This window comes from Corvus kubaryi, unplaced genomic scaffold (assembly GCF_017639235.1).
Source record: "Corvus kubaryi isolate FWS band 111438036 unplaced genomic scaffold, C.kubaryi_AGA036_p1.0 37398, whole genome shotgun sequence".
Taxonomy (NCBI): Eukaryota; Metazoa; Chordata; class Aves; order Passeriformes; family Corvidae; genus Corvus; species Corvus kubaryi.
Genome location: NW_024581137.1, coordinates 54967480 through 54994581, shown reverse-complemented (window position 1 = coordinate 54994581; position 27102 = coordinate 54967480). Strand labels below are relative to the sequence as shown.

Genomic DNA, 27102 nt, shown 5'->3' with positions numbered 1-27102 from the left:
GCGCTTCCCTCCTCGCCCGCGACCCGGGAACGGGGGGAGGAGGAGGAGGAGGAGGAGGAGGAGGAGGAGGAGGTGGTGGAGGGGGCGGCCCGGCGTCGCTCCGCCGAGCGCTGCCCGCGGGAGGAAGGGGGGCGCGGGGATGAGATAAGCGTGGGGGCGGGCGGCAGGGGGGGGTATGTAGGGGCGGCTCAGGTGGATGCGGGGGGCGGCGTGAGGCCGCGGGGGGAGGCGCGGAGCGGAGGGACGGGGGCTCTTCCCCCGCCTCGGGAGGCGGCGGGGGCTCGGGGGGAAGCGCTCGGCGGGCTTCCCGGAAGGGTGAATTGGATTAATTCTCTTTTTTTTAAAGGGGGGGGGGGGGTTGCGCTCCTTTCCCCCCCTCCGCCGTGCAGAATTGGCGCCGGCAAGAGGCCTCGGTGGCATCGCGTTTGGCGTCCTTCCCACCCCCTTCCCTTCGGTTTCGCTCCTGGAGGAGTTGGTTGTTGAGGTTTCGGTTGTTTTAGTTTTTTTTTTAATAGTTTTTATTTTTTTTTTCAAATACAAACCTGAGTCTTGATTTTTTTTAAACAAACAAACCAACCCGCTCCCCCCCGGGCCCCCCCCCACCCCCCCCCGCACACAAGCCTGCCTCTGAGAGGGAAATAGCCAGGTGGAATCTCACTCTGTTTCCATGGACAACCCGTCCATTATCACCCAGGTGACTAACCCCAAAGAGGAGGAGATCCTGTCCTGCACTCAGGATAAAGGTGAGCTGCTTTCTCTCTTTCCTTATGATTTTTTTCCCCCCTCTATTTAAAAATGCACATAGTAACAACTCGCATTCTTCAGTGACCGTCTAATCCTCTCTAGGCTGCTGGGAAGAGAGGAGAGCTTGTTGGGTTTGGGCTGGTTTTTTGTTGTTTTTTTTCTTTTTTTTGTGGGATGAAGGTATTTGCATGAAGGTCTTTGAAAGGGCTTGGTGGATACAGCTGAGAACTTGTTAAAAGTGTTTGAATACCGAATTTCATCGGTCATTTAAATAAAATATTCTTGTTCCCCGACGTTCGGGGAGGTAACTTTATAAGGTGGTCACTGTGCAGTTAGTGCCCTGCTCCAGGGAAGGGATACCTGTGCTGGGTGTGTTGGAAGGTTTTGAAATACCTGCTGTAAAGATTTTAAATTCTTTCCCCCTCTCCTTTTTTTTTTTTTTTTTTTTTTAAAGAAAACAATTTCCAGATTTCTTTCCTGTATTCCTCCCTGCCTCACATTTCAGAATCCGTGCAGCTTTCAGGTTTGTTGGAGATTATTTGTGCTTCTCAGAAAGAGACACGGGCTACTTGTAGAAGCGGGCTCTATTTACTCCCTAGATAAATAGTTGTTGCTTGCGTAAGGCATCACACTTGGATTGGGTTTTGCTCCCAAATGAGATGAATCCAGCCTGGCCGAAGGAGCTGCTTCCCTTCAAAAGTCTGGATGTTGACAAGTGCCCTTAACCTTGTTTGCTTTCAGAAGCTTTGAGCAGTCTCGGGGTCTGTAAGTGGCCGTGTCCTTGTGTCTGGTGGTGAACAGGAGGGTTCAGGTTCTGGGGGCTTGTTTACAGGTTTGGGAAGTTATTTGGATGTCAGTTTTATGCTTTGTTACGGGCAGTGCAGGTAAATAGGGAGGAAGGGGCAGAAATTAGAAATAAAGAGTTATGTCCATGTTCCTTGGTAGGTACGGTCAGACCTCTGAGTGGTCGTCTAAAAATGGTGGATTGATAGATCTTGCCCTGAAATTGATGGGTTTAATGCCCAAATAGCTTCCATTTTCGTGTGGCTCATCTTGGAAATAGTGAGGGGTCTCAGATTGTTGGAGAAGTTGCTCCCAGTTACTTTTGACTGTAAGGCCATACGTGAAATCTTGGTCTTCCCACTTCACCAGTGCTGACTGCAGAAGTATGGAGGTAGATTTACAAAAAAAAAAAAAGGCCATCAGGTTTGGGGGGTGTTTGAACAAAAATTACTTATTTTCAGCATAGGAGTGTTCATGTAACTCTTCAATTCCTTTTGCTTGTGAGGTGTTACTTCCACCATGAGGCCTGGTTTGGCTCAAAAGATTTCTGATGCTTTCCTCTGTTTTGGCAGTGTGGAACGTGGGGTATCTACAGTGAACAAGGTGCTGTGCTCTGCCTACTGTGTCTCCCTAAGACCTCCCTTGGGGTAGACATATGTGATACTGTGCTCAGATGTTGTGGTTTTAATGGCCTATGTTATTGTATGTAATGGAAGGGCTTCGTTAATATCTGTAGCAGCTGGTTGAAATTTTAGTGTAAAAAAGCCAGTTGAGACAAGCAGGGGAAGATTTGACAGCTCGGAATAAGAGTAGGCATCCACATCAAACAAGTGGCTTCGGAGTCCTGGGCAGAGCGAGCGAAAATATGCATCTAACTTGCATAACTCTGCAGTAACTTGCATAATGTGCATTGTGTTCTTGCTATTGGTTTGTCTTTGGCAGAAAATCATGATGGTCTTCGTTGCAGAGAAGGAGCTTTTCAGGCTTCGTGTTGTGTTAGCAGGGCTGGGCTGGGGGAGAGAGGAAGGAGGGGAGCTGGTGTTGGAGATGAGGAAACTCCAGCGTCATCTTCAAACAGGAGGTGAATTCTCTTTTTTTGGGGGTTTTTTGGTGGTTTTATTTTTTTTAATGTGGTTACAGTGCATGCAGTGGATTGACTATGAGCTCTGTGGTGAGACTTTCAAATCACTCCGGAGCAACTTTTGCAGCAGGAGAAGTGCGGGTCTGTCCGTCCTGGGCTCTGGAAGGAGAGTGCTGCTTGCTCCAACCTCTTCCACTACAGGTTTTCCCGGTGCTCGAGGTATGGAGCTTGTGGAAACCCGTTGCTCTACCTGCCTCCCTGGCGTGGCTGCACATCGCGTCACCCAATTTTCTGTCAGATTTCTGAGCGGTTTTAGCAGAGCTTTTAGGTCCAGTGAGCTGTGAGAGAGAGAGCCCAGAGCAGAGATAGGGAATCCAGATACGGCTCCTAGCAGGAGGCTGCTGCTAAGTGAGTCCTTGCTGCTAATTCAGGTTGAGCTGAGTGTATTGGTACAAAATGGCTCACAAATATGTTAAGGCAAAATGAATTAACTCTTTGTTTCATGAAATCCAGAATCAGCTGAGTCTGAATTCTGGAATTTTGTGATACGGTGAAATACAGCTGTGTGGTGTGAGCCAAGGCTGTCCAGTTTAATGAAAAGCTGGTTTTTTTCCTCCTAGTTTGGCTGCAGACATAAATTCCAGGGTACTAAGGGGCATGTGGGGGCTTTGGGAATCAGGGTTTTCTTAGGGTTTTTGAGACCTTGTGTTGGTGTTTCTTGTGGAAAAAAATGAATTTATTTTCCTGTTGTTAAGCTGGAGAGAGGCAGTTCCACAGTAACTGAGCAGCTGCTAAATAATGCATGTGTATACCTTCAAGGTTTTGATTTTTCCCCAAGATTTCTTTTAAGCTTTTAATCAGATGTGAGACCAGCATTTAGCTTGATTTATTTTTTTTAAATGTATTTATGTTTTAAAAGGAATTCAATGTGCAGTACAGGCTTATGCCAAATTTCTCCTGTGCGAGGGAGCGAGGTTGGCAAGAAACAGAGCTGGTTCTGTGGTCCTGGGGCAGTTATGTTTTTAGGTAAATACTGTGCTTTACAAATAAAAGTGCTCAAGCATTTTCTTGCTAGTCCAGGTGTATTAAAAAATACCTTTTGAGATAAGTGAAGCTGTGGCAACTTGTTAAGGGGGAGCTTGTAAACACTAAGAGGGATTTGTTAACATTTATTTTTTAACAAATGGCAAAAAATTTCGAAGGTGGAAAAAACCAGGTCTTGGTATGTGAACCATTCCCTAGTATGTTGCCACATGGTGGTGCACTGGATTTAGTTGTCTGTCAAAATGAAAGCTGAGCATGAAAGGTTTGCTACAATTGTATTTTATTATTGTTATTATTATTATTGTAATGTTCTCAAATGCCTGTGGTGTTCATGCTGCTGGAGGATTTTGGCCCGTATCTATGTTGTTAAATTAGTTCTGGGAAATAGAAACTTAGGTTCTCCCAACTGGAAGTGATACGTAGGTGCCTGGAAATACTTTGAACACTAAATTCACAGAGAATTCAATTCCCTGTTAGTTTTTTAAGTAACAAAAATAGTAGTTCTTTGCAGAAATATTTTATGTTGCGGTCATCTGGCACTTCTGGAAATCGGGAACATTAACAAACTTGAAACTAAAAGAAAGAGACCTACGTATGGGAAAAGAGGTTTGTTTTGTCAGGGGTCAATTTGAACAACTACAAAAAAATACAAATACAAAGTACGAAGAACAACTGGAAGTCTGGATCTCTATAAATCAGTACAGATAAAATCAACTGGTTATTTTTATTTTTTTAATTGTTATTAATTCTTATTACTCAGAGACCCCTAATGTAAAATCAGTGTGGTTAAATGTACAGAAAACTGGGCAGTGCTGACAGATCTCCTCTGAGTGTCACGTTGAGAGCATGGTCATGGACGGGCAACAGGCATTCAGTCCAAAGAAGTGAATTTGCCTTTTTTACCTGCCTGCATTAATTTGATCCTCATAAGTGATGCAAATTCTTGGCTGTTTCCATGTGCTAAGTTAAGTAGGAGTGAAAAATAGCCCAGTCCTTCAGGTACCAGCTTCAGGCTGTGGTGTTTTGTTTTCTCTCTTCAGATACATCTTTCCTGACTTCTATAAAATTTGCCTGTCAGCTGAGTGTCTATTTTCAGTTATTTAGAGTAACAGAATGTTTTTGTGTCCCTACAGGTGTGAATTGTCTTCTTCAGTAAATTATATGAAAGGGGTTCACACTGCAACCTGAACCATTAGGTTTTTTTCAGTCACAGTGTGAATCCCTGTGGATGTTTTCACAAACTTTTTTGCCTTCTTTTCTTTCAAATAGAGTTGGAAAAACCAGCAATGAGACCAATACTCATTATAATTTTAAATAAGGAGTTCTGAAGATCTCAAGTTAAGAGCCAAAATAAGTGTCTTTAATTGTGTCTTCAACAGAAAAACCATTTTTAATATAGCTGAAAATACTTTGAATATGCTTTTTTGCCATTACATCACCAGGATTCAGAGTACTCAAACACTTGAACATATGTTAATGATCCTGAGACATTGTCTCAACAGATTTATAGTATTGACTTCAGAATTTTAGCACTAAAGTAGCATTTAAATGGGGGAAAAAAAAAAAGTGGAAACCACTCTAGCAGTCCAGTGGAATGTGAATTGCTCGCAGAGGGTAAAATTTTAAATCATTAACTAATGACATAGTTGGTATATGAAACCAGAAGCCATACAGTAGGTTTTGTGTTCCAGGAAGACTGTAGCAACCTGTAGTAACCCAAGATTTGATTTAGGGTTGCAGTTAACAGGCAGAAGTGCAGTAATGGGAATGATAATTTGCCTGAATATCAAATATTCAATGAGTGTCTGTAACCTGCAGTGTGATCGTTTCTTCACAGTGCTTGTTGTCACCCCAAATTCATACTGGTTTCAATTCAGTGATTAGTTAGTGTTCAGAAGTTTAACATGCCTTTAAAAAAAAAAACCCAACCCAACAAAGTTGACCTACATTTTGTTAATTCAGTATTCAGAAATGCAAATGGCATTTTCTGACATAATCAGTAAAATGTGGCGTGATCGATGCCACGCTTCAGCTTTCAGAGTTTAAGCTGAACATTCCAAATAAGCCTCTGGATAACGGGTCCATTTTTGTTTCTTTAAAGGGATAAAAACTGAAATGCTGAGAAGGCAAAAGGCCAAGAGAAATGAAACTCCCTGACTTGGTCGCTGTTGTGAAGGATGTTCCTGTTGCCCTCAGAGATAGGTTTGACTGTGGGAGGCTCATTTTCCCATCATGGAACACTTAATTTATGAGTTTGACTGTCATGTAGAAGTTACCATTCTGACATGAAAATGGTTGCAAATTAGATCTGTCCCACAATTTTTATATATATGTCAGTTCCTAGATACTCCTTCTATAAGCACGTGTACTTCTGTTTTCTGCTGAGTTTTGAGATGTTGGCAATGACCACCATGGTTGGGACTCAGTATTACATTTTCAATTAAAAATCCAGTTTCAGGCAATCCTGGATATGGAAATGATAACTTGGGAGGTGAACTTGTCTGTTACTCAAGCCCAGCCAACAGAGAATTTTGGATGCATTACTTTGAATTGTATTTGAAGTGTTTCTGTCCACAAGAGTTAACACTTTCTTTAAAAAAAAAAGGAACGGAAAAAGCAAAGACAGGTCTAATTATCTACGTTCTTCCTTAGGTTTTGCCCACTGTGTGAATCAGAAGGGGAAAATGTGCCTCATCCCTCTTTCTCCTCCCTGCCTGGGAGATATATCTTGCTGGGAGAGCAATGAGGAATGTGGATATATGTAGGACCAGGAAGGAGCTGAGAGCTGCCAGAATGCTCCAGCCTGTTTGGAGGACAGAGCAGAGTATGAAATCCTGGCTCATGAGGGCTGGGTACCCCAGGCAGAGGCTGGTGGTGGGACTTGGAATAGTTTTGGTGTCTGTGATGGGCACCCAACCTGCCCTGACCACTCCTGGGCAGTGGGTGCTCCCATGATGAAGTCTGAGGGTCTCTGCCCGCCCATTTGGGTGGTTTTGTGTGTTCCCTTATCCCAGCTCAGAATTATTTCCAGAAAGGAGTGGAAACTTCCAAGCTGAAACAAGAGAAGGGCTGATAGAACTACAACGGGCCAAGCGTGTTTAGATGTTTAAAGATCACATCTGGATTGCTGGTAGGGATTGTAAACCATCCCATGCCTCTCAGCAGTGGAAACCTGGCTGGAAAATCTCCCAGAAACATTTAGCAACATCTCCTAAATCTCCATGAGTGGGTTCTAGTGGATGTTCCTGATCTAAGCTGTATTTCAACAGGGTGACATCTCACTGGGTTTAAATTCTCTGCTGAACTCCCAGAGCTGCAGGCAGGCACAGAGGAAAGGATCCTTTTGTTCTTTAATGTCATCACAGACACTTTCAAGAGTTTCACGTTGGCAGTGTTAATCTTCTATAAATTCTGCTTTTGCTGGAGTTTGAGGGGAGCTTGCTTTATTTTTACTTGGAGAGGTTGAGGCGTAAAACAGACATGGATGGGATGATTATGGAAAGCATAAGTAGCATCTAAATAGATCTGAGTGAAAATAAGTTCCACGTGATCTGCTGTGGTATAATTTTGGCCTTTTTTTGTATTTCTGGAATGTTTGCTGTAAGACAAGAAAAGAAAAAATCCAAGAGTTCTATACGGTCCAGTTCTTCCAGTGCCAGCTGCTACTGTGTAACGCAGATATTAGCAGTAAAAATATCAACTTCAACCAAACGAGCAGAGAAAGTCCTGTTCTAAAGCTTGTAGGCTTTATTCAGGCTGTTATCAAAATGATCACTTGCAAAGTGCCACTTCTTGTTTTCTTTGTACAAGATAATAAAGTATGATTTGTAAAAAGAAGAACCCAATTATTACAAGTGATTGGCTGCACTAGAAATGAGAATTCTATTATCTAGAAAATTTATTGCGAGTTAAAGCTGAATAAATACATGGTAGACTTGGATTCTAAGGGTGTCAGGGGGTTTGAAATGAGATTTTTTTTCTTTATTTATTTTTTCAATAAACTATTACTCTATTCTGAATGTTTATTAATATGTTTAAAGCCTGACAGATGGGAGAATAAGACACTGCAGGGCCTGTTTTGTACAGAGGAGCAGCCCCAAATAATGGATGCCTGGTCTGTCAAAATCTAATGTGTATGTAACTTTTAAAATGTTTCAAAAATTTCAGGACAGGTTTGTAGGAAGCAAATATTTCATGAACCTCAGCCTGCAGTCACAGTTTGCATATTGATGGTGCTGTTTAAAGTCGAGTCCTCTCTGCTGGGTAACTGGCCAGTTGTTTGCTGCCACTGTTGCAAACCTTATTTTCCTGGTAGCAAGTGAAGTATTGATTTTTATTCACTGCCATGCTCTCCCCCACCCCGGCAGCTCTCTGCTTCCTGACTTGTCCTCCAGGATTCCCAGCGGAATTGGCAGTAAAACTAATCTTGCTGTTTCCTGGCCTGCTGTAATCAGCAGTAAAATTTGAAACTTTCTTGTTTATTTGATGATATGCAAAGTTTGGCCATCCCCTTGGAGTATGGAACTCCTCCCCTGGCCTCTGGGAGCCAGAGGGTGGGATGTGCTTCCAGCTCCTCAGGATGAGCTCCTGCCTTTGAGAACGCTTTGGGGTAGATAAATCAGTTTCAGTCCTCATAATCATCATAAAGAATTTCTGCCACAAAGGTGCTGTTACAGTGGACACGTGCAGAAGAGTCCAGGTGTGGTTTTTTTGAAGCAATGCTAGCAAAGAATTTTTTTAAAAGATACAAATTTTCTACCAAGTCATTCTGAGCATGCATTTAACAATTGGCAGACAGTGCTGCTTTATTTCTGTCCACAAAAGCTGTCTTGTATTTTCATGCCTCAATATTTACGTACTTGCATTCATTACCCACGAGTGCACGTACATGTGGTTACCAGGGATCTAATTAGAGGAAAGCTTTCGTAGGGTCAAAGAATAGTTAGGGTTGGAAGGGACCTTAAAGATCATCTTGTTCCAACACCTTCCACTAGACCAGGCTGCTCCAAACCCTCTCCAACGTGGCCTTGGACAATTCCAGTGATGGGGCAGCCGCAGCTTCTCTGGGCAGCCTGTGCCAGGGCCTCCCCACCCGCACAGGGATGAATTTCTTCCTAATACCCCATCTAATCCTGTCCTCTGTCAGTTTGAAGCCATTCCCCCTTGTCCTGTCCCAAGTCCCTCTCCAGCTCTCTTGGAGCCCCTTCAGGCACTGGAAGTGGCTCCAGGGTCTCCCCAAAGCCTTCTCCTCTTCTCCAGGTGAACACCCCCAGCTCTTTGTCTCCATACCAGAGGTTCTCCAGCTCTCAGAGCATTTTTGTGGCCTCCTGGTGTTGCTGCAGCAGGTCCACCTTGGTGAAGCCCAGAATGGTGGGTGTAGATTTTGAAGCTCGTTTGCAGTGTGAGGTTTGCTTGAACTGTGAAGTTGGCAATTTTTCCTAGTGATAGTCAGATACAGGCATTCTGCAGGGGAGAGGTCAATAGTGGCACATTCCTAGAAAATATTTAATCATTTATATACTTCCTTCAGCCAAGCACAAAGAAAGGTCTAACATTTACCACCTGGAGAGAAAGGTACAATTATGAAGTATCTCATTAAACCTTCACAAAACCCTTAACATTTTTTTAAAATGGGCTTATGGTACTTCTTTCAACTAAAACTGGTTAAAGATACACATGAACAATTTGATGAAGGCAGTGTAAAGTGAAGCATTTCAGGGAAAACACCTCCATGTATTTCACAGGGATTTTTGGAATTAATATTTGACCTTTTGGGGTTTTTTTAATTCTCTTGCTTGCCTTGTTTTGCTTGCTTGCCTTCTTATCTTCCATCAGAAGTTCTGGACTGCAACAGCTGCCTCTGTTCTGATGCTGTTGAAGCTCAAGGGGCTGAGGTGTTTGATGGCTGTGTGCGGGGATAATTCTGGTGTGTCACTGCTGGGTTAATGCTTGGACTCTATCTTAGAGATCTTTTCCAAGCTTTATGATTCTCTGAGAAGCTGTAGTGGATGTTTGGGGCTCAGGTGGTGCAGTGAGGAGGAGCCCTGGACAATATTACATGGACAGATTGTCTCCTGGCAAGCTGGCCAGAGTGGTGTAGGAGCTGTCTCGTAAGGTGAGATGTTCTTTGTGTTGAAATTTAGGAGGATAAAGGTCTTTTATCACCTCCAAGGAATGTTGTGCTGTGTTTAAAGGGAGGAGATGCATGAAAAATAACCAAAATAATAGAATGAGTGCTTCAGGGCTCTTCCCAAGGTACAGCATGGCTTCAGAGTGAAAGGCAGAATATCCCATTTGAGTTAAAGGAAGTGTTTGCTCCTGCATCATACAGGTGCATAACCTGTGAAGAAATGGTTTCCAAAATTGTTTACCTGGGAATTCCTGAACAGGATGAACTGGCAGCAATTTGCATTTGTTATAACTGATGCATTATATACTGAAAAACAGTATTATAAAGGTACTGATTGTGTTCAGCATATAGAATCAGTCATAGAATGGTTTGCATTGTAAGGGACATTAAAGATCATCCAGTTCCAACCCTCTGCCGTGGGCAGGGACACCTTCCACTAGATCATGCTGCTTCAAGCCCCATCCAGCCTGGCCTTGAACACTTCCAGGGATGGGGCAGTATAGGAAGGAAGGGTAAAATTTCATTGCATAGTGACCAACTGAGCATGTCAAGTGTTTGTGCTTGTATTTATCCTGAACTCGCCGACAGTTTTCCTGTGCTGGGTTATGGGTGCTGGAAGATGATTACCTTTGCCAAGTCATTTGTTGGCCAGGTGCCAGTTCTCATTACTTTTTATGATGTGAAGGTGATTTCATTGAGAATCCGCAAGTTGAAAGTGATTTTGAGAGTTTTGGAAGTGGAGAGGGGGGAAGGTTACGTTAGTTGGGGAATTAAGAAAAGAAAAGGAAAAGAGTACTGAATGCAATCTGCAGAGCAATTCATTTGCTAATTACGCATTGACATAAATTGGAAAGCCCCAGAAGGAGGGGGTTTACAGCATAACTGGAAAACAATTTGCATCTGTGTAGAGGTCTGTGCTTATCCACAAAGGAATGAGATTTTAACTGGATTTGTTTAATCGGGTTTATCGTGAGTGCATAGTTGTGGCCTTCCTTTTTCCTCACGTTGCAAAATCGCCTGTCTTTCTGGAAGATTCCCTCTTGTGTTGAGATTAAATATGTCAGAGAGGAATGTATGGAGAAGTTTAATGGAGACTGAAAGTGAAACCTAAGGAAAACCAGGAAATGTCCTTCTGAATTTTAGAGTGGATTGAATATGTGAATGTTTCTGGCTCCAGATTACCGTGATAAAACTGTCAGCTTAATGCAAACTCTGCCCTGAAATTCAAATGCCTTTTTTTTTTTTCCCTGCCCTATAAGAAATCTGAAACTCCAGCAAATTCTTGCTGTCTCTACTGGGAAGGTTTCTAACAACTAATTGTACACACTAATTACATGCTAACTAGCATTGCTACAAAGAGCATTCATTGTTAGTATTATGATAGTTTTGGGGTTTTTTCCTATAAATCTTTCAGAGTTGTTGGTGCCCAACATGTTACCCTACAGTTGCCTCCATTTTCCCTTCGGTAAACATGTCATGATGGGAGAAAGACAAAAATGCAAACAAACCTAGAAATCAAACTTGACAGTTTTGAAATAGGAATCTGTTCAGGTCTCATGCCTGTATTTACTTGTGCTGTTGCTGCTGCACATCATTATAAATTACCTGTTTAGCATCGTTCTGGCAGGCAAGGGAGCTCTGAGAGCAGAATGTTTTTAAAAATGTCACTTGTGGCAGTGATGGATTCTTTTCAGTACCTTTAAATCAATCAGTTGTTTATCTTAAATGTAAGTGCTAAATACTGTTACTATCTCACGATACAAAACTGTGATCATATTATAAGGAGAAAAATGAGCTTTCGGACCAAACCTGCCCCAGATGCAGGAAACAACTTCAGTAGATTCCTAAGGACCAGATGTCCCTGGATCCCTCAGTCAGGTGCCATTTCCGCAGGATGCAGAATAGCATTTGGTAACAAAAAAGAAGACATCAGAAGGAGGTTTTGCTTTATAATTTTTCAAAGTGTCCTTTCAGGAAAAGTCCTAAATAGAGTGAAACTGCCATTTCTTTTTGTGTAATATGCTGGATTAAGCCCTGAAGTGCAAAACTTTATGTTGACCTTGTGCTGTTGTGTTTCTGTTGAAACACAGTTTACACAGTGGTGAATTCCTGATGCCCCAGATAGTTCTGGTTCTTCCCCTCATCACCCAAAAATATTTGTTGCACTGAACTCTCCTCAAATAACACTTGCAGTCTTCTTAAATTGTAAATCTAAAAATACTGCTTGGAGCTTTGCAACATAAAAAAATAATTGCCTGAGCTCCTAAATCCAAGAAAACAAAAAACCAACACACACACTCCCCAGGAATAAAATCAAGCAAGCCAAAATGAAGCAAACAAAAAATTCCCAGTAATATTAGCAGGGATATAAACTGTGAGCATGAAACTACTCCTGGAAATCTCAAAGGTGACCTTGTGGTGGTGACCAGGAGGACACAGCAGTACAATTTTTAGCAAGGTGACCTGGCACTCAGCCTGTACAAACCACTCTCCAGCCCCTTTGGGAAGGGGGATGCTGGTGTACAAGGGTGTGCATTTGTTTGAGTAATGGTTGTACTAAAACATAGAAGCAACCCTGGTTTTATTTTGGAAATGCCTTCAGTGGGCACTAAGAAACAGATAAGAGTAAAATAAGTCTGGGCTGACTCATTGCAGAATGTGCTGAGATAATCCTGAATTCCTCTTAAAGTTAATATCTGTTTAGTTTAGGCTCTGTTTATCCTTGTGCTGTGGATAAGGGGGTGTTGGAATTCAAGTGAAATAATTTTAGAAATTCCTAGGTAAAAAATCATTATTTTTTCAACAAACAGAAATGCCCATAGTAATTAGCAAAAAACCTTGATTTTTTTCTGTTGCTGATGGTGAAAGGTTGCAATAAAATGTTTGTACTGGCTACTTTAAGTAGCAGTTGAAGTCAGGTGGGAAAACAAAACTCCGTGGTGCTGTTTTTAAATTGTTTACCAGTAATTGTCAGCCCAATCCATGCTGCTCTTTAAAAAAAAAAACAAAACAAACAACAAAAACATACTCTGCAATTTTTGTTGTGAAGATGATTTCTTAAGTCCCACTGTAGGTGGTCTTTGTATGAAAGCCTTCAAGTAACAAATGGCTTTATCTTCTCTTCTGCTAATAAGGTCAGTAAAGGTTTCTCTTTTGGATAATAATAACAACAGCCTTTCAAAGGCGTGAGAATCCCGAGTGGAAAACAGGTTCACAGTTATCACCTTTTTAATAGCTGCTCAGGTGATTGGCAGCTGCTGCTGCTGCTAGGAAGTGTTTTACAGGAGTAAACTGGTTTTCTTGCTTTAATTAGGACCATATGTGTACAGCAACTGTGATTGTCTGGGAAGCTGCATCCTGTATTTTCAGTTAAGTAGCTGATAAAATTATGCGGTTGTGGAAATGACTACCAAGTCCAGTGGGGAGGTGTCTTTGCAAACTGTTTTGGTTTTGCTTTCTATTTAGTCATTCAAGGCAATCAAACATTGATTGAGGTTTGGTGGTCTTGTGCTGTAATAAAACAAACTCTGAATATTTTCCTGAGGTGATAAAGTAACTGTTTGGACCCCATATCCAAAAACACAATTAAAAAATCCACCAAATTTCAAGTTTTCTAACCAACAAAACACCTGTAAATTGTTTTCTTGGCAAAGTCTGCATGGATTAACTTCTCTGTAATCAGCTGTGTTGCATGGTAAATAATAGCAAAAAATAGATTGAACAAGAGAAATAAATATGAATGTGTTAAATTCTTGATTTGTGTTCTAGTGAAAGGGAGCATCTAGTGTTTGCTAGAGAAGTCCATTTTTAATTCTTCTAGAAACAATTAAAACTTGTCAACTGAAGGGAGTGCTTGGATGCTGGACCTAAAGATATTTCTTTGGCAATGTTTGGGTGAAACTGACCACTAACACCCTTCCCTTGGAAAACATCCCATCTATTTATGTCACTTCCCAGAGGTTAAATGCAGCCCTTGGAACAGGCACAGGAATGCCTTTTGGTCCAAGTGGCCGAATATGTCACTTTTCTTGATTACTGGGGTGACCACATGTCATTATTCCTGCCCTGTGTGGAGCCAGGAGGTGCCAGGAGATGTCCCAGGGCACTCCCTGCCCATTGCTAACTCCCCTCCCTGCTGGCTGGGGTTTTTTTGTTGCTTTGTTTTGGGCTTTTTCTGTGTTTATTCACCAACACCAGTGCGTATCCATTTCAGGCTTTTTGAGGAGAAGCTGAGCCAGATGTTCTGTTGTCCCTCAGCTGTGGATGTGTGACTGAAAGAGGCAGTGTCCTGCTCATCTCTGATCCTGTTAATTTGGCAATAATTGTCTTCCTAACAAAGCTTTCTGTCATCATTGATATTTTCAGTTCAGTCATTTGCCGTGCTTAGTGGGGCCCTAAATAATGCTATACTAACATACCTAGTAGGACTTTCAGTCAAGTGTGTGAGGTGTTGCTGGAACCATTTCCATGTCTGAAAAAATGAAATATTGCTGTGCCTGTTCCTTACCCAAGTGCTCAGGAACAGGAAAAATTCCCTTCATTCGATTGATAAAGTTTGAGGTGAGGGCATCTTCCATTTTGTTCCATGAGTTTGAATAGTTTTCAGTTTGGGGTTTGGTGGGGGTTTTTTTGATAAAATAATACTTGATAGCTAAAACTTAAGCGTGGCTTTGTCCTGTGTGCATGTAAATAAAGTGGGTTTATCTTAAAAGTTGGTGGAGGGAACACAGGTGCTGTAGGATGCAGTTGATTGCAATGTTGAAGTTGTCTGCTTTAGGATGCCATGAATCTTGGGGACTCCATTAACAGTGAAGAAGCCTGTACAAATTTTCACTGACTTCTGTGCAAAGATAAGTTAAATGGAGTTCAAAATCCTAATTTGACAGCTTTGTCACCAGCTTTGTCACGCTGTGTGTCAGCACTGGGGTTTGGCTCCATTGCAGTGTAACCAGGGATACGGACTTGCAGAGTGCCACCATTTAGCTCCTCTTCACAGGAGAAGGAGAAGAAGAGGGGAAAATTTGGCAGAAGAAATTCAGTGGTTGGTGGTGGTGTTCTGCTTCTCTAAGTTTAGCAGCCTTGGGGGTGGTTGTTAAAATGGGCTTTCAGATTTTGAAACCCTGTGTTGGGAGCAGCGTTAGGTAACGTGGAGCTTCAGCGTGCTGGAGGTCCATCAGTGCTGCCAAAGCCCCAACACCTGGGTGAATTTAATCAGTAATTCAGTAAAAATGGAAGAGATTTAAAAGCTCTCCCCATTGCAGGCAAGAATGGTCGTTTGCTCAGGGATAAGCTCGAGGCAGAGTATTTAAACTGCGGTTTGTGGAAGTTTCATGTCACACTGAAGTCCCGTCGCTCTACTCCATAGAAGCAAACCTGATCTCAGCATCAGCAGGGGCTCGTTGTTTTGCCACTGTAAAGAAACTTCTTGTGTCTGTTACGCAGCCAGTTGAACAATATAGAGGGTTATGGAAAGGCTGCATTATTCCAGGGGCCTTTTGGATGGTTTTCACAGTTTCTATAGGATGTTAGCAAATCGCCCATTGCAAAAAGCTGTAAGTTAATTCGATAAAATATCACCTCTCCTAATTCTTTCTCTGATGGATTTTGTCAGCTGCCTTCCTGAGTGAGTACCACCAACATTTTTTTATGTTTATTCTTCAGCATCTCCAGGAAATCTTGTCTTAATTGCCTGTTTCTGAATTAATTTTTTTTTTTCTTTGCAAGATCAGGATCCTTTGCACGATTATTCAGGAAAAGTCTTTGTAAGAAATTTTTCATTTCCTGCTCTTTTTCCCCTGCATCGAAGGGAAATCAATGCTCAGTTCTGGAAAGGGAGGGGGATTCATCTGGGATAATGACTTAACACTGGCTGCAGAGGGAAATGGGGTGCTGTTGTGAAGTGAGGGAAGAGATCACGTGAACACTGAGTGGTTTTAGTGGATTCTGACTGGATTTATCTTCTATACATTTTGATAGTCTAGGGAACTGCTAAGGAAAAAAAAAGTCCAGAGTCTGCATCTTGCTAGAATAACTCTGTACTTCTCTTTTAACATATTCAGGAAGCATAAATTTGCAGCACTCACAGTAAAAGGAAGTTTTCATAGCTGTTCAGAACTAAGACCTTATATTGTATGTAATGCATTTCGTTGGACTTACGCTTTCCATGATTTGGGTCTTGACTTCAAGGTGCTCCTGCCAGTGAAGGGAAAGGAATGGAGAAGCCTTGGCAGAGCTGTTCCCATGGCTTCTGTCTCCCTCATACCCATCCTTCTCCTCTTGTGAACTTAGAGCTGTGGTGTTTTGGAATCTTGTCTCATCCTGCAGGTATTTGTGCCTTGGCCCCTCTACAGGACTTTGTGTGAGCTTAGCTCTGGTTCAAGGTGTGGCATGAACACAGATTTTTGGGTTGGGAGAGGGTTGAATTTGCAACCAGCTTTAAACTCCTGCCCTGAAATTCTCCCTTAGGATGAGATTAAATCATTCTGCAGACTCAGCTGTGAGCTCAATGGTGTGATTTTAGTGGGGCTGGTCTGTGGCACTAAGGATAAAATTTAGCTCACTGCTGGAGCTTGGCAGGGTAAGATTCACAATCAAAGTTTGCAGTTTAGGAAGTATTTACGGGGCATTTAGCAGTTACTGATACTCTAACACTGTTCACCCTTTTTCTGTGATCAGTAATTAGCAAGGTGGTATTTTATTTCCACTGGTAGACTGAGATTACTTGCTCTACCTCTACTGTTAATGTCCCAGGAAGTAATTTAAGGGAATGAGGATGCCTGAATAGTTAGGATCTGGGAAAAGAAGATAGGCCACTATTTCTACAGTAAATAGAAAACTGAGAAAAAGGAGAGCAAGGTAGCTAACAGAAAACTGGAGGAAAGATGGAGCAAAGCTTTTAAGGAGTTCAGCGTGATGTAAATGTCAGTATAAAAAACAAATCACCTTTCAGGTGTCACACAAGCCCTTTTTAGGGTTTCTTCCTTGACAGTGTAGGTTTTCAAGATAAAAATACTAAGCTTTAATTTTCTGCTGCAGAAAAGAATTTAAAAGAAAAGGCTTATTGTTCATACAAGACTGGCAGACTAATGTTAGAAAGGTTGGTTTTTTTCAAAGCAGGGGAGTTTTTAACCCATTAATGTTAATTTCAGCCATTGTAAATACTCATGTATAATTCTTTAAGTAACTGAGGGTTAGTTTGTGCTCCTGTATACACATGGAACGACTATAGGTAAATACCTGTTGCCTACCTTTGGGTTTGTTACTGTGAGAGGAAGTTCCAGGCTCGTGCCATTGTCCAGGAATTCAGGTTGGAAGGGACTTCTGGAGGTCAAAGCAGGGTTGAGTCAAGTTTTGAGTATCTCCAAGGATGGCGATTTCACAAGCAGTCTGAGACCCTGTTCTAATACTTAGAAGGAATTTATCTTGCTGCAACTTGGATCCGTTGCCTCTTCTACTGCTCCTGTGTCTGTTCCACCAAGAATCTCAGTCCATGTTCTCTGTAACCTCCTCAGCAGCTGTATCTGCTTAAAATGTTAACCTAGATGTGCACAGGAGTAATAAAATGCCTGTTTGTCCAGTGTTACCCTCTTACTCAGGCAGTTGTGTTTACTTAAATATAATTCATCTGCAAAGATCCTTCTCTTCCATGATGTTTGTGGTGATTTTCAGTTCAAAGCCAGTGCTTTGTTTTGTCCTCACTCTTGCCTTGGCTGTATTTGTTTTCTGAAGATACTGTGGCTATAGATTCCTCCTTAAAAAATAATAATAATAATAATAATAATAATAATTTTGTCATGCTGTTATCTACTGCTCTAACCCGTTTTTTGGTTTAACATAATCACCTGTTGGAAGTACCTACCCTATTGTGCATGCACAGCTTTTAATGTTTTCTACAGTAAGTAAAAATCCCACTTTCAACTATGTCATATGAGTCAAAACCCTCTCAGAATTTTTCATTTGAAAGGGATGTTCCTCTTTTCCAGCACTCAAAGATTTAATGTGCTGGTTCTTGGGACACTGTACCCAAGTTACTGGGTGTTTCAGAAAAATACATACTGTTCAACTGGGAACCTTTTTTATTTGCCCAATGACATATCCAGAAAAATGATTTGTACAAGGGTAAAGACAAAGGCACCTTCCACTATCCCAGGTTGCTCCAAGCCCTCTCCAGCCTGGCCTTGGACACTTCCAAGGATGGAACAGCCACTCTGGGCAACCTGTGCCAGGGCCTCACCACCCTCACAGGGAAGAATTTCTTCCTAATGTCCCATCTAACCCTGCCCTCTCTCAGTCTGAAGCCATTCCCTGTGTCCTGTCACTCCGGGCCCTTGTCCAAAGTCCCTCTCCAGCTCTCTTGGAGCCCCTTTTGTCTCTGAAAGTGGCTCTAAGGTCTTCGCAGACCCTTCTTTCCTGGACAACCTCCACAAAACCCTTCATGTCCTCATCACTTTGAGGCCATCCTACAGAATACCTAGAGATGCTTAGCAATGGTTGTAGACAAACTGGGTTTTTTCGGGTATGTATTTGTGTGAAGGTTATAGTGGTAGCAGCTGACATTTTCAAAGATTGAAAGGGAAATCACGAGGTGTTGATGTTATTATTGTTAAATTCTGTGTGGTTTTCAGTCCTTGACAAATTTGTGCTCCATGTAGTGTTCCTGCTCCTGAGTAGTTTGCTGTTGTTAAATGGTGTATATTCATCCTCAGTCTTGAATTCAGCTGAAGTCTGGATTCAAAATTTAGATGAGATTCTTTACCTCTGAAATTCTGCTTTCTCTGCTTTAAAATTCAGCAGTTCTTAATATCCTGCAGCAATTTTGTGTGACACTTTGATATATTCTCTGTAAAGCACACAGAATCCGAGTCTTTATAATTTCAGTAAGAATGGCAGTGGCTCTTAAGTAATGTGGAATGAATGTGAGGAAGCTTTGGCAAAAGTGTTCCTGCTCTACAGAAAATTAGAGCGAGGACTTTAATGGCACGAGGTGATTACAGCCTCCTCCAGAAATGAGATGATGATCCATAAACAGCTCAGTGTTCCTGAGCAAGAAGCTTAAATGATGGGTTACTTCTAAATAAATTGACATCTGTCAACTTCTTACATTTTTTTAATGTGGTGGTTGTTTTTTTTTTCCTAAGTGTATAACGATTTAAAATAGAATTGGAGGTTATACTGTAAGGTGGTGTCTGTGGGGCTTCATGTAGAGAAGGTTGGGTTTTGAGGGAATGGCAGCATAGAAGACCTTGGTGCTTTGGGTTTGGGGGCATTTTCAACCCTTCTTCCCTTCTGTCTGTTTTTGTTTGCTGTGCCAGTCGCATCTTCCTTCTGAGGTTACAGAAAATAACTGTTAAGACTAAGTAGGGAATTTTTTTATGGCTTTAGTTCCAGGTACTCCTACTATTTCTTTTTTCTTTTTCTTTTGTTTTTTTCTAGCTGTTGTGGGTAGGATAATTTTCCTGCTGCTTGACTTTCCTAGGGCATGTAGGACAACAGTATTTTAGGTACAACTTTTCACCCTAACTTCTCATTTTACTACAGGACCTGCAGATGTAAAATAACTTAAAGCTTCATACAACCTGCTGTTCACACAGCCTTAAGAAGAATGCATATACTTCAATATTTTATTATTATTATCTTAGCATTTCATCAGAATACCATGAATGTTATTTTTCGATGCAGAAGATTCAGAAAAATTATGGGCTAGATATCCCAGTAGAAAATCTGTACCTCATTTAAAAAATCCTTGTGAATCCTGTCTTCAAAGAAAAAAAAAAATTCCCTTTGTATCTCCCAATAAAATTCTGACATCTCCTTTTTTTAGCTTCAGCTTTACATTTTGCAGTGCCCTTTGTTTTATTGCTGTAATACCAGCTAGCCTGTAAGAAGCCAACTCCAAACTGCATCATGATGGCAGGTTGCTTATATTCTTTTAATTCTCTCTGATAAAACAATTTGAGTTAATTACTGCTTGGATTTCTTACATTATTTGGGCAAACAGCTCTGTTACACTCAATAGCACATTTTGTGATTGTTTATTTGTTTGAGGAGAGTATTAGTGTTTTCCTTCAGTGTTTTGCTTTAAGATTGACATATCATTAAGCTGCATAATAAGACACAGTCTTTATTCTCGTGCAGTGAAATGGCAGGGGAAGGCAGGGCATAGTCTTGCAGTTTAGTCAAGAGAAGTAAGAAAAAAAAAACCAAAAAAAATCTCTGAAAGTGCATTAGTCAGTGAATTTGGGCTCTGTTACGGGACAGCAAGGCCCAAATTGAAGCGTCTACAGTAAAACTTGTGTTTGTGGAGGTGGATTATTTGTTCATTTTTGCCAAATGTTTCAAAACATGGACTTTTAGTACCAAATTAATCCGTGTAGCCAGGTTTTGCATAATTTGGGGAGCAGTATTTTCTGATCTATCAGCACTATTTGATATATTTTATCATTTATTGTGCTCTGTGTCTCTGGTATGGATTAATCGAGGTCTCTAATAACTGCACTTCGGGAGATCACCAGTTAAAACAGTCTTTGCTTTTGGAGGCAAGAAGTTAATCTTTGATGGTGTGTTTTTGACATGTTACTGGAAATCATTCTGTGCACTCGCTCTGCTGCTATTTCCAGCATTGTTGTGGGGCTCTTTTCAGCAAAACCGCTGTCAATGAGAGCCTCATGAAGCAAAAAAAACCCAGCAGCTGATCCATGTGTGTTGTATCCATGGAGTTAAGCACTTCACTTAAATGGAACAGAGAATTGCATATAAAAAATATTTTTTTTAATGGGATGCTGCCCCTCAAATTCTGTGCTCAGTTTTGGGACCCTTGATACAAGAAAGAAGGGCTGGAGCGTGTTCGGGGAAGGAAATGGAGCTTGGAAAGGTTCTGGAGCACCAGGAGCAGCTGGGGGGGCTCAGCCTGGAGAAAAGGAGGCTTGGGGGGCGGGGACCTTTACCCCTCCATGACTACCTGAAAGGAGGGCATAGCAGGGTGGGGGTCAACCTGTTCTCCCAGGGATCGAGTGACAGAACCAAAAGAAATGGCCTCAAGTTGCACTGTGGAAGGTTTAAATTGGATATTAGGAAAAACTTTTTCACCAAAGGATTATCAGGCACTGGAGCAGGCTGCCCAGGGCAGTGGTGGAGTCACCACCCTGGAGGGATTTAAAAGATGTGCAGATGTGGCCCTTGGGGCAGGGTTTAGTGGTGGCCTGGGCAGTGCTGGGTTAATGGTTGGTCTGGATGATCTTGGAGGTCTTTTCCAACCTAAAGGATTCAGTGGTTCAATGTTTCTGTGCTGTCACAACCTGCTGCAGCCTCATCTGTTCCTTCATGTGTTAGGCTCCCTTTATAACCTAAGTTTAAATAGGAGTTGTGTTAGGCAGAAGAAAGACAAACTTAAACCACACAACCTTTCTTTTTTTCTTTATGCTCCATAGGACTTTGCCTTTAGAATGTGAACAGATGGTGGTTTTTCCTCTTCTGGCTTCTCATGAGTGGTACATTCTCTTTGGTTCCTATATTGACTAGTACCAGAAAATGTAGGACACTGGGCTGTCTACTAACAATGCTCCACTTAAAGTTCAATGAGTAAAAGCATTTGGAAGTCCTGTGCTCTGAAGTGTTTCAGAAAAGCTGCTTCAAAAGTTCTTGAAACACGTGGGGTTCTTTTCTCGGCATGGAGCCTTGTGGTGCAGTCCTGGTAGTTGTCCATCCTGGTCTGCCACTGATAGTTGGTGGCTTTTCCTTTCCTAAGACAAATGGTGTGTTTGGAGTGCAATTAATATTTATTTTTACACTGCTGCCCACAAAAAAACTGTTCTTAATGTGCACCTACTTCCTCCTTAAGCAAGGTTACAGCCTTACTGTTTAAAAAAGGGATCATCAGGCTGGATGATTATAAAGTCTGGCCTCTTACCATCATCTTCACAAGTGCCACTGGTTTTCCTTAGGATTCATCCTTTTCTCCTCACTCTTTGTGACTTCATGACCCACCTGTAGAGACAGATGTGCCAAACAGGCTGTTAATTGTCATGGTTGCTTTAGCTGGAGTCTATAATAAGACATCTCATGATGAAAAGGTGGTTGCTCATGTTGAAAACCTGATAGGTGAACATGTCACCAGTGACACAGAACATGACAAATGTGCCTCCAGTCATTTCATTTGTCACTACAAATGTGATTCTCTTTATCTGCTTGGCATGAATATATATGCAGAACAGATTTGAGCATTCCTGTGTCAAGTGATAGTGTAGATGGAGTGTGGTGGTAGAAACATTTGTTGTTACAAGAGCCTCTTTTAAGTTTGGGGACGTCCTCTGGCAGCTCTGCTCTGTGGTGACAGTGGTGGTTGCTTGAAGCATGATGGGAACCCATTGGTGTCCCTCTGAGTTGTCATCATTGGCCTGGAACATCGTGTTTCTTCTTTTTTTTGCACTCCTTGAATTCTGCAGGTCTAAATTTTTCGGTGTTACGAACAGTTGAACATAACAGTGATGTTCAGAAATAGTGTGTTTAAAAAAAATCAGCCTGGAACAACCACAATATAACTTTTATCTGTTCTTCTGAGGGTGTTTCATATTGATTAAAGTGTTGTGATCCATTTGTATCCTACCTGTAAGGAAAAGTGTAAGTGTTGTACAGATCTGTGTATTTTACCAATGCACCACGCTGTCCTCAAAAGTTCATTTAGAAACACTACAAAATTGCCCAAAGGTTGGTTGGTTGTTGTTTTTATTCCTCTTTCACAGGCATTTAAGTTAAGAATTAATTTTAAAAAATGCTTAAACAAGCAAAAAAAGCATTAAAAAAAACACCCACCAAACAAAAATAGTTGGATTTGGTGTGGTTAATCCCAGAAGGGGAGCCTTGGTCCCAGTGACAGCTTTCTTAAAAGCATCTGGGCAGAACTGGCTGTAGTCAGGCCCATGCTGGATCAAAGGGGAAATGTGCCCTGTCAAGAGGTGCTTTTGTGGGGACCTGAACTGAATTCCACATCACTTTTGTGTGCTGCTCTGCCTCTCTGGCAATTCTTAAACTCTGAAGAATACAACCTAAAGTTGTCTTGGTAGGAAAGTAAGAGCCATTCCCTAAGGATTAATATGCCCCTCTCAAAATGACTGTCATTTTTCATCTGGATATGAAGATTTGTTACAGCACTTGTGTTTTTAAATATCTGAGTTCTGCATTGGTGAGGAAGGATCAGTGTGAGCCACAAGCTGTGGCAGATATGGTAAAAGCTGTGGTTGTGAAAGGAGGGGGTCTGCCACGGGCAGGAGAATGCAGGGTCTGTCACAGGAGGGGATTTCAGTGTGTACAGAGTCCTTCACCTGTGCCAGATGACGCCTCTTTAATCACAGGCTCACAGAATGGTTTGGGTTGGAAAGGATCTTGAAGACCCTCCAGTCCCACCCTCTGCCATGGGCAGGGACACCTTCCACTATCCCAGGCTGCTCCAAGCCCCATCCAACCTGGCCTTAGGCACTTCCAGGGATCCAGGGGCAGCCTCAGCTGCTCTGGGCACCCTGTGCCAGGGCCTCCCCAACCTCACAAGGAAGAGTTTTTTCTTTGTATCTGTTCAAGCCTGGCTCTCTATCAGTTTAAAGCCATCCCTTCTTGTTCTGTCACTCCAGGCCCTTGTCCCAAGTCCCTCTCCAGCTCTCCTGGAGCCCCTTTAGGATCTGGAAGGGGCTCTAAGGTCTCCTTGGAGCCTTTTCTTCTCCAGGTGAACACCCCCAGCTCTCCCAGCCTGGCTCCAGAGCAGAGGGGCTCCAGTCCTTGGAGCATCTTTGTGACCTCTTCTGGACTCACTCCAACAGGTCCTTGCCATTCTCATGTTGTGGCTGTTTAAGCCACTTGAGAACTTTGGAGATGCTGGCAGAGATGGTCCATGGTCTGTGTTCAGACTCATGCATGTGTTGAAGGGTGGACTAAGATGTGCTTGGCATGGAGAGGAGCAGTGCTGATGATCCAGAGCACATCAGTAATACTTGCATTTGCTGTTTGAAGGCTGCTGCCCTGTCCTGTGGGTCACCATAACAATGTACCCTAATTCTGTCCTTGCTCACCTTCAGGATCGTGCTCTTGTTAAGTGGTGGGGCACCCAGCAGCCCTGTGAAGGGTCTCTGTGACACTGTAATTAATATTTGAGTTTCATTTATGGGATTATCAAGAAAGGAAGATTGAGTTGAAATGTTGGCAATAACAAAACCGGACTGTAAAATAAATGGTAGCACCAGGGAGCTGCTGCAGTGGGCAAGTTTCATTAAAGCTCCTGTGTCCCAGCAGAACAGGTTGGAAAATGAGCGCTGCTGGTGGTGTCAGCACAGTCACATTGCAGTGGAGAGAGTTCCTTGGAAAACCTTACAAACCCTGGCTGTGCTTCCACTCAAGTACCTGCCCACAGCATGTGCCCTGTGTTGGTGAGTGCTGCAGAGATTCAAACCACAGAAGATGCTGGTGAAGTGATTTTTGTTTTTTGCAGTAGACACTTGGGGGAGGAGTACAGCAGGGCACAGCACATCCTTCTCGTGTTCCAACAGGATTTGATGCAGGAAAGGCAGCTGAGGGAGATCCCTAAAGGCATCACAGGTAAGGAGGCCCCACAGCTGCAGAAGCGGAAGGTGGCTCAGAAAGGGTGGCTGAAGTGGTGACATTTATCAGAGGTTCAGAGAGAGAGAAAGAGCAAAATCATTAAAGTCAGCGAGCTGCAGGGTGGCAAACTTCAGTAAGCACTGAGAAGTTGGAGACATGACTCAGTTCCTTCAGATGCAAGCCTGAAAGAAAAAGAGGATTTAAGATGATGTAGCAGTTTAACAGAATTTTTTATTGTGGAGACGGGCACAGGCTGTCCCAGTTCAAATGAAGCATAGAAAATACAGTAGTTCACTAACTTGATAAGTTTTTCCAGCACAAGAGGAAGGAAGGAAGCCTGCAAAAAGTCTGCCCTAGTTTCTAATAGGGATGGTTTGAGCGAGAATATTTTTTCTTCCCTGTTATTTTTGGATGCTGTTTTTAATTTTTTCTTAATTAATTTTTAATGTTCTCTGTCTTGTGCTTGCCAGAACATGCACCTGGCAGTGGCTGTGGGGAAGGCAAAGTATTGGGAAAGTATTGTAGTAATGAAAGGAAGACAAAGGATTTGGTTTGGTGCTCAGGAAAGCAGGAAAGGGAAGTCACCAACTTCTGACACTGAAATATTGTATTAAATTGGGGGGAGGGAAGCTGGTATCAGTCTTTGGCTAAGACTTTAATTGGGAGCAGATGGCAAATTAAATCACTGGATGCCTAGTGGCTGGTGTGAAACTGTACAACTTCAGAACTGTGAGCTGTTACCTTTGACACCTTGGGAAGAGTAAATAAGCTTCTAAAAAAAAACCCATAAGAACTAAAATAGTGCTTAGGCTGCCTTATTCATAATTTCCAATTTCAGTTTTCAGAAAGGAACACAGAAACTTGAGAAATGTTGCAAGAAGCCAAGAAAGCCAATCATACCCAGCAGATTTTTCTTTTCAAAAATAAACCGTGTCACAGGGACTGAACTTATTTCTGTAACTTGGTAACATGGGGAGGGAAAACGAGTAGATTGCCACGAGCTGAAAAGAAGCTTTTTAAGAACAAACTAGAAAAATGCTGGTCTGCATATAAGCTGCTGTGAAATGGATGCAGAAATCTTTGCTGATACATCAGTAGTCCAGGGCTTTCAGAGGGATGTGGCAGGTGGAACAGTGGGGTGGAGTGTCCAGGTCTGGCACTGGTCAGTCACTGATGACCTGGGCGATGCAGTGGAGGAGACTCTGAATCTGCAGGTACTGAAACAGGAGCCATGCTGGGTGTTTCCACTAAAAATAGAAAGGGACTGGATGAGCCAAACGTAAATCCTGTGTTTTTCATATTACTTAATCAGACTATTTCCAGTTTTTGTGGCATAAATTAGTGCAAAACCAGAAGATGACTGGTAGTGTTGCTAGACCTTAGAAAATCCTGAGGTATTTGTAGTAGTCAGATCTGACACGTAGCAGTAAGAAAAAAAAGAGATATATGTCTGTTTACACATTCCAACGTGACAGCTGATTTGTAGCAATGGTGAAGTTGTCCTGCTGTACCCTGTTTTGGAAAGACTTCTCTGAGCTGCTGTGTAAGGCTTTGTCCTCTGGATTTGCTGTTGAGAGCTTTCCAAGGAGATGGGAGAAAGCCGAGTAGAAAAGCTGACCTGCAGTAAAAGGCTGAACAAATTGAGAATTTCTTCTTTTTATCCTGGGGAGGGGTATCCTGATTTTTATTTATTTATTTATCTGCTCCTGGTTTCTGTGACTGATGTGATTACAGCATTTCAGCAGTGAGTTTGCCAACAGAAGTCACAGTGGTGCTGATACTGGAATAGAGGTTTTCATAGAGGAAAGATGTATTGGTGTGGTTCGCTCTACACATAGTTAATCCAGGTACAGTCACTTCTCTTCCTTTCTTCCCACCTCTTGTTGCTATTCCATTATTAACCATGACATCTGTAGCTGAACACAAAGAGTGAGGGCTTAAAAGCATCAGGTTCATACCTACCACTGGAAGCACCTTGAATCAGCAGTTCAGACAACCTGAAATAAATCACTTCAGCTGGTGCTTTAAGCAGGGCCCCTTCTTCCCTCTTGTCAGAGAGCACCTTTTCTCTTAGTCATATTAAATGCTTTTTGCAGAATATCTCGATTTTAGGGAGGGTGCTTTAAGCCCCCCTTGATTTGTGGTGCCCTTTGCACATCCCGTGGTATTTCCACAAGTAGCTGCTGTTCCTCAGCCAAGCACAGGCATTAGGAGAGGCATCAGCTCCTTTGGATGAGGCTCTTGATACAACAGTAAGCAGCAATTTGCTGCTGTACATCTTAAATGTTGTAGAATTATTCAGTGTAAATCCTGTAAAAGTTGTGGTGGAGTTGGCTGCTGATCCCAGTCACCAGTTGAAGGAACGGTGGGTCTGGGATCCAAGCAATCCTGCCCCTCCAAAGTGCCATGGATGCATTTAAGCAAATTGCAGATATCTTTATGTGTGGTGTAGGAGTTTTACTCACAGTCAGTAACTGAGGAAGTGCCAGAATAATTGGAAAGGATGACAGGAAGGGTTTTTTACTCTATTTTAGGCCATGAGGTTCAGGAAGAAGGAATTGAGGAAGCTGCTGGGAGGGGACGCACATACACAAATAAAATTACAAAACACTGTGTTTCAATATATGATGCTTGGTTAGTTGGGTTTTTTCCCCTGGAACGTGCTGGGGTGAGCCTGGCAATGTTGCAATGGCCAAGAGACGGGAAAAGAAGGTTCACCCTTTTGGGTTGAGACGGAAAC

At 42.3% G+C, this 27102-nt stretch overlaps 1 protein-coding gene across 11 annotated transcripts in view; it reads left to right on the top strand.

Annotated features, from left to right (window-relative positions):
* Positions 1–257: 257 nt before the first annotated feature.
* CTDSPL (CTD small phosphatase like) overlaps positions 258–27102 on the top strand; it is an 80826-nt gene continuing 53981 nt past the window's right edge. For 5 of the 11 annotated variants that reach the window (XM_042044283.1, XM_042044278.1, XM_042044276.1 and 2 more), the window contains exon 1: positions 2464–2608. In XM_042044283.1, the coding sequence (XP_041900217.1) occupies positions 2476–2608 (133 nt within the window). In that variant the 5' untranslated portion in view covers positions 2464–2475. Of the gene's footprint in view, positions 744–2463; positions 2609–2637; positions 2828–27102 lie in introns of those variants that run through there. The other 6 variants (XM_042044282.1, XM_042044281.1, XM_042044285.1 and 3 more) reach the window with 5 other exon arrangements.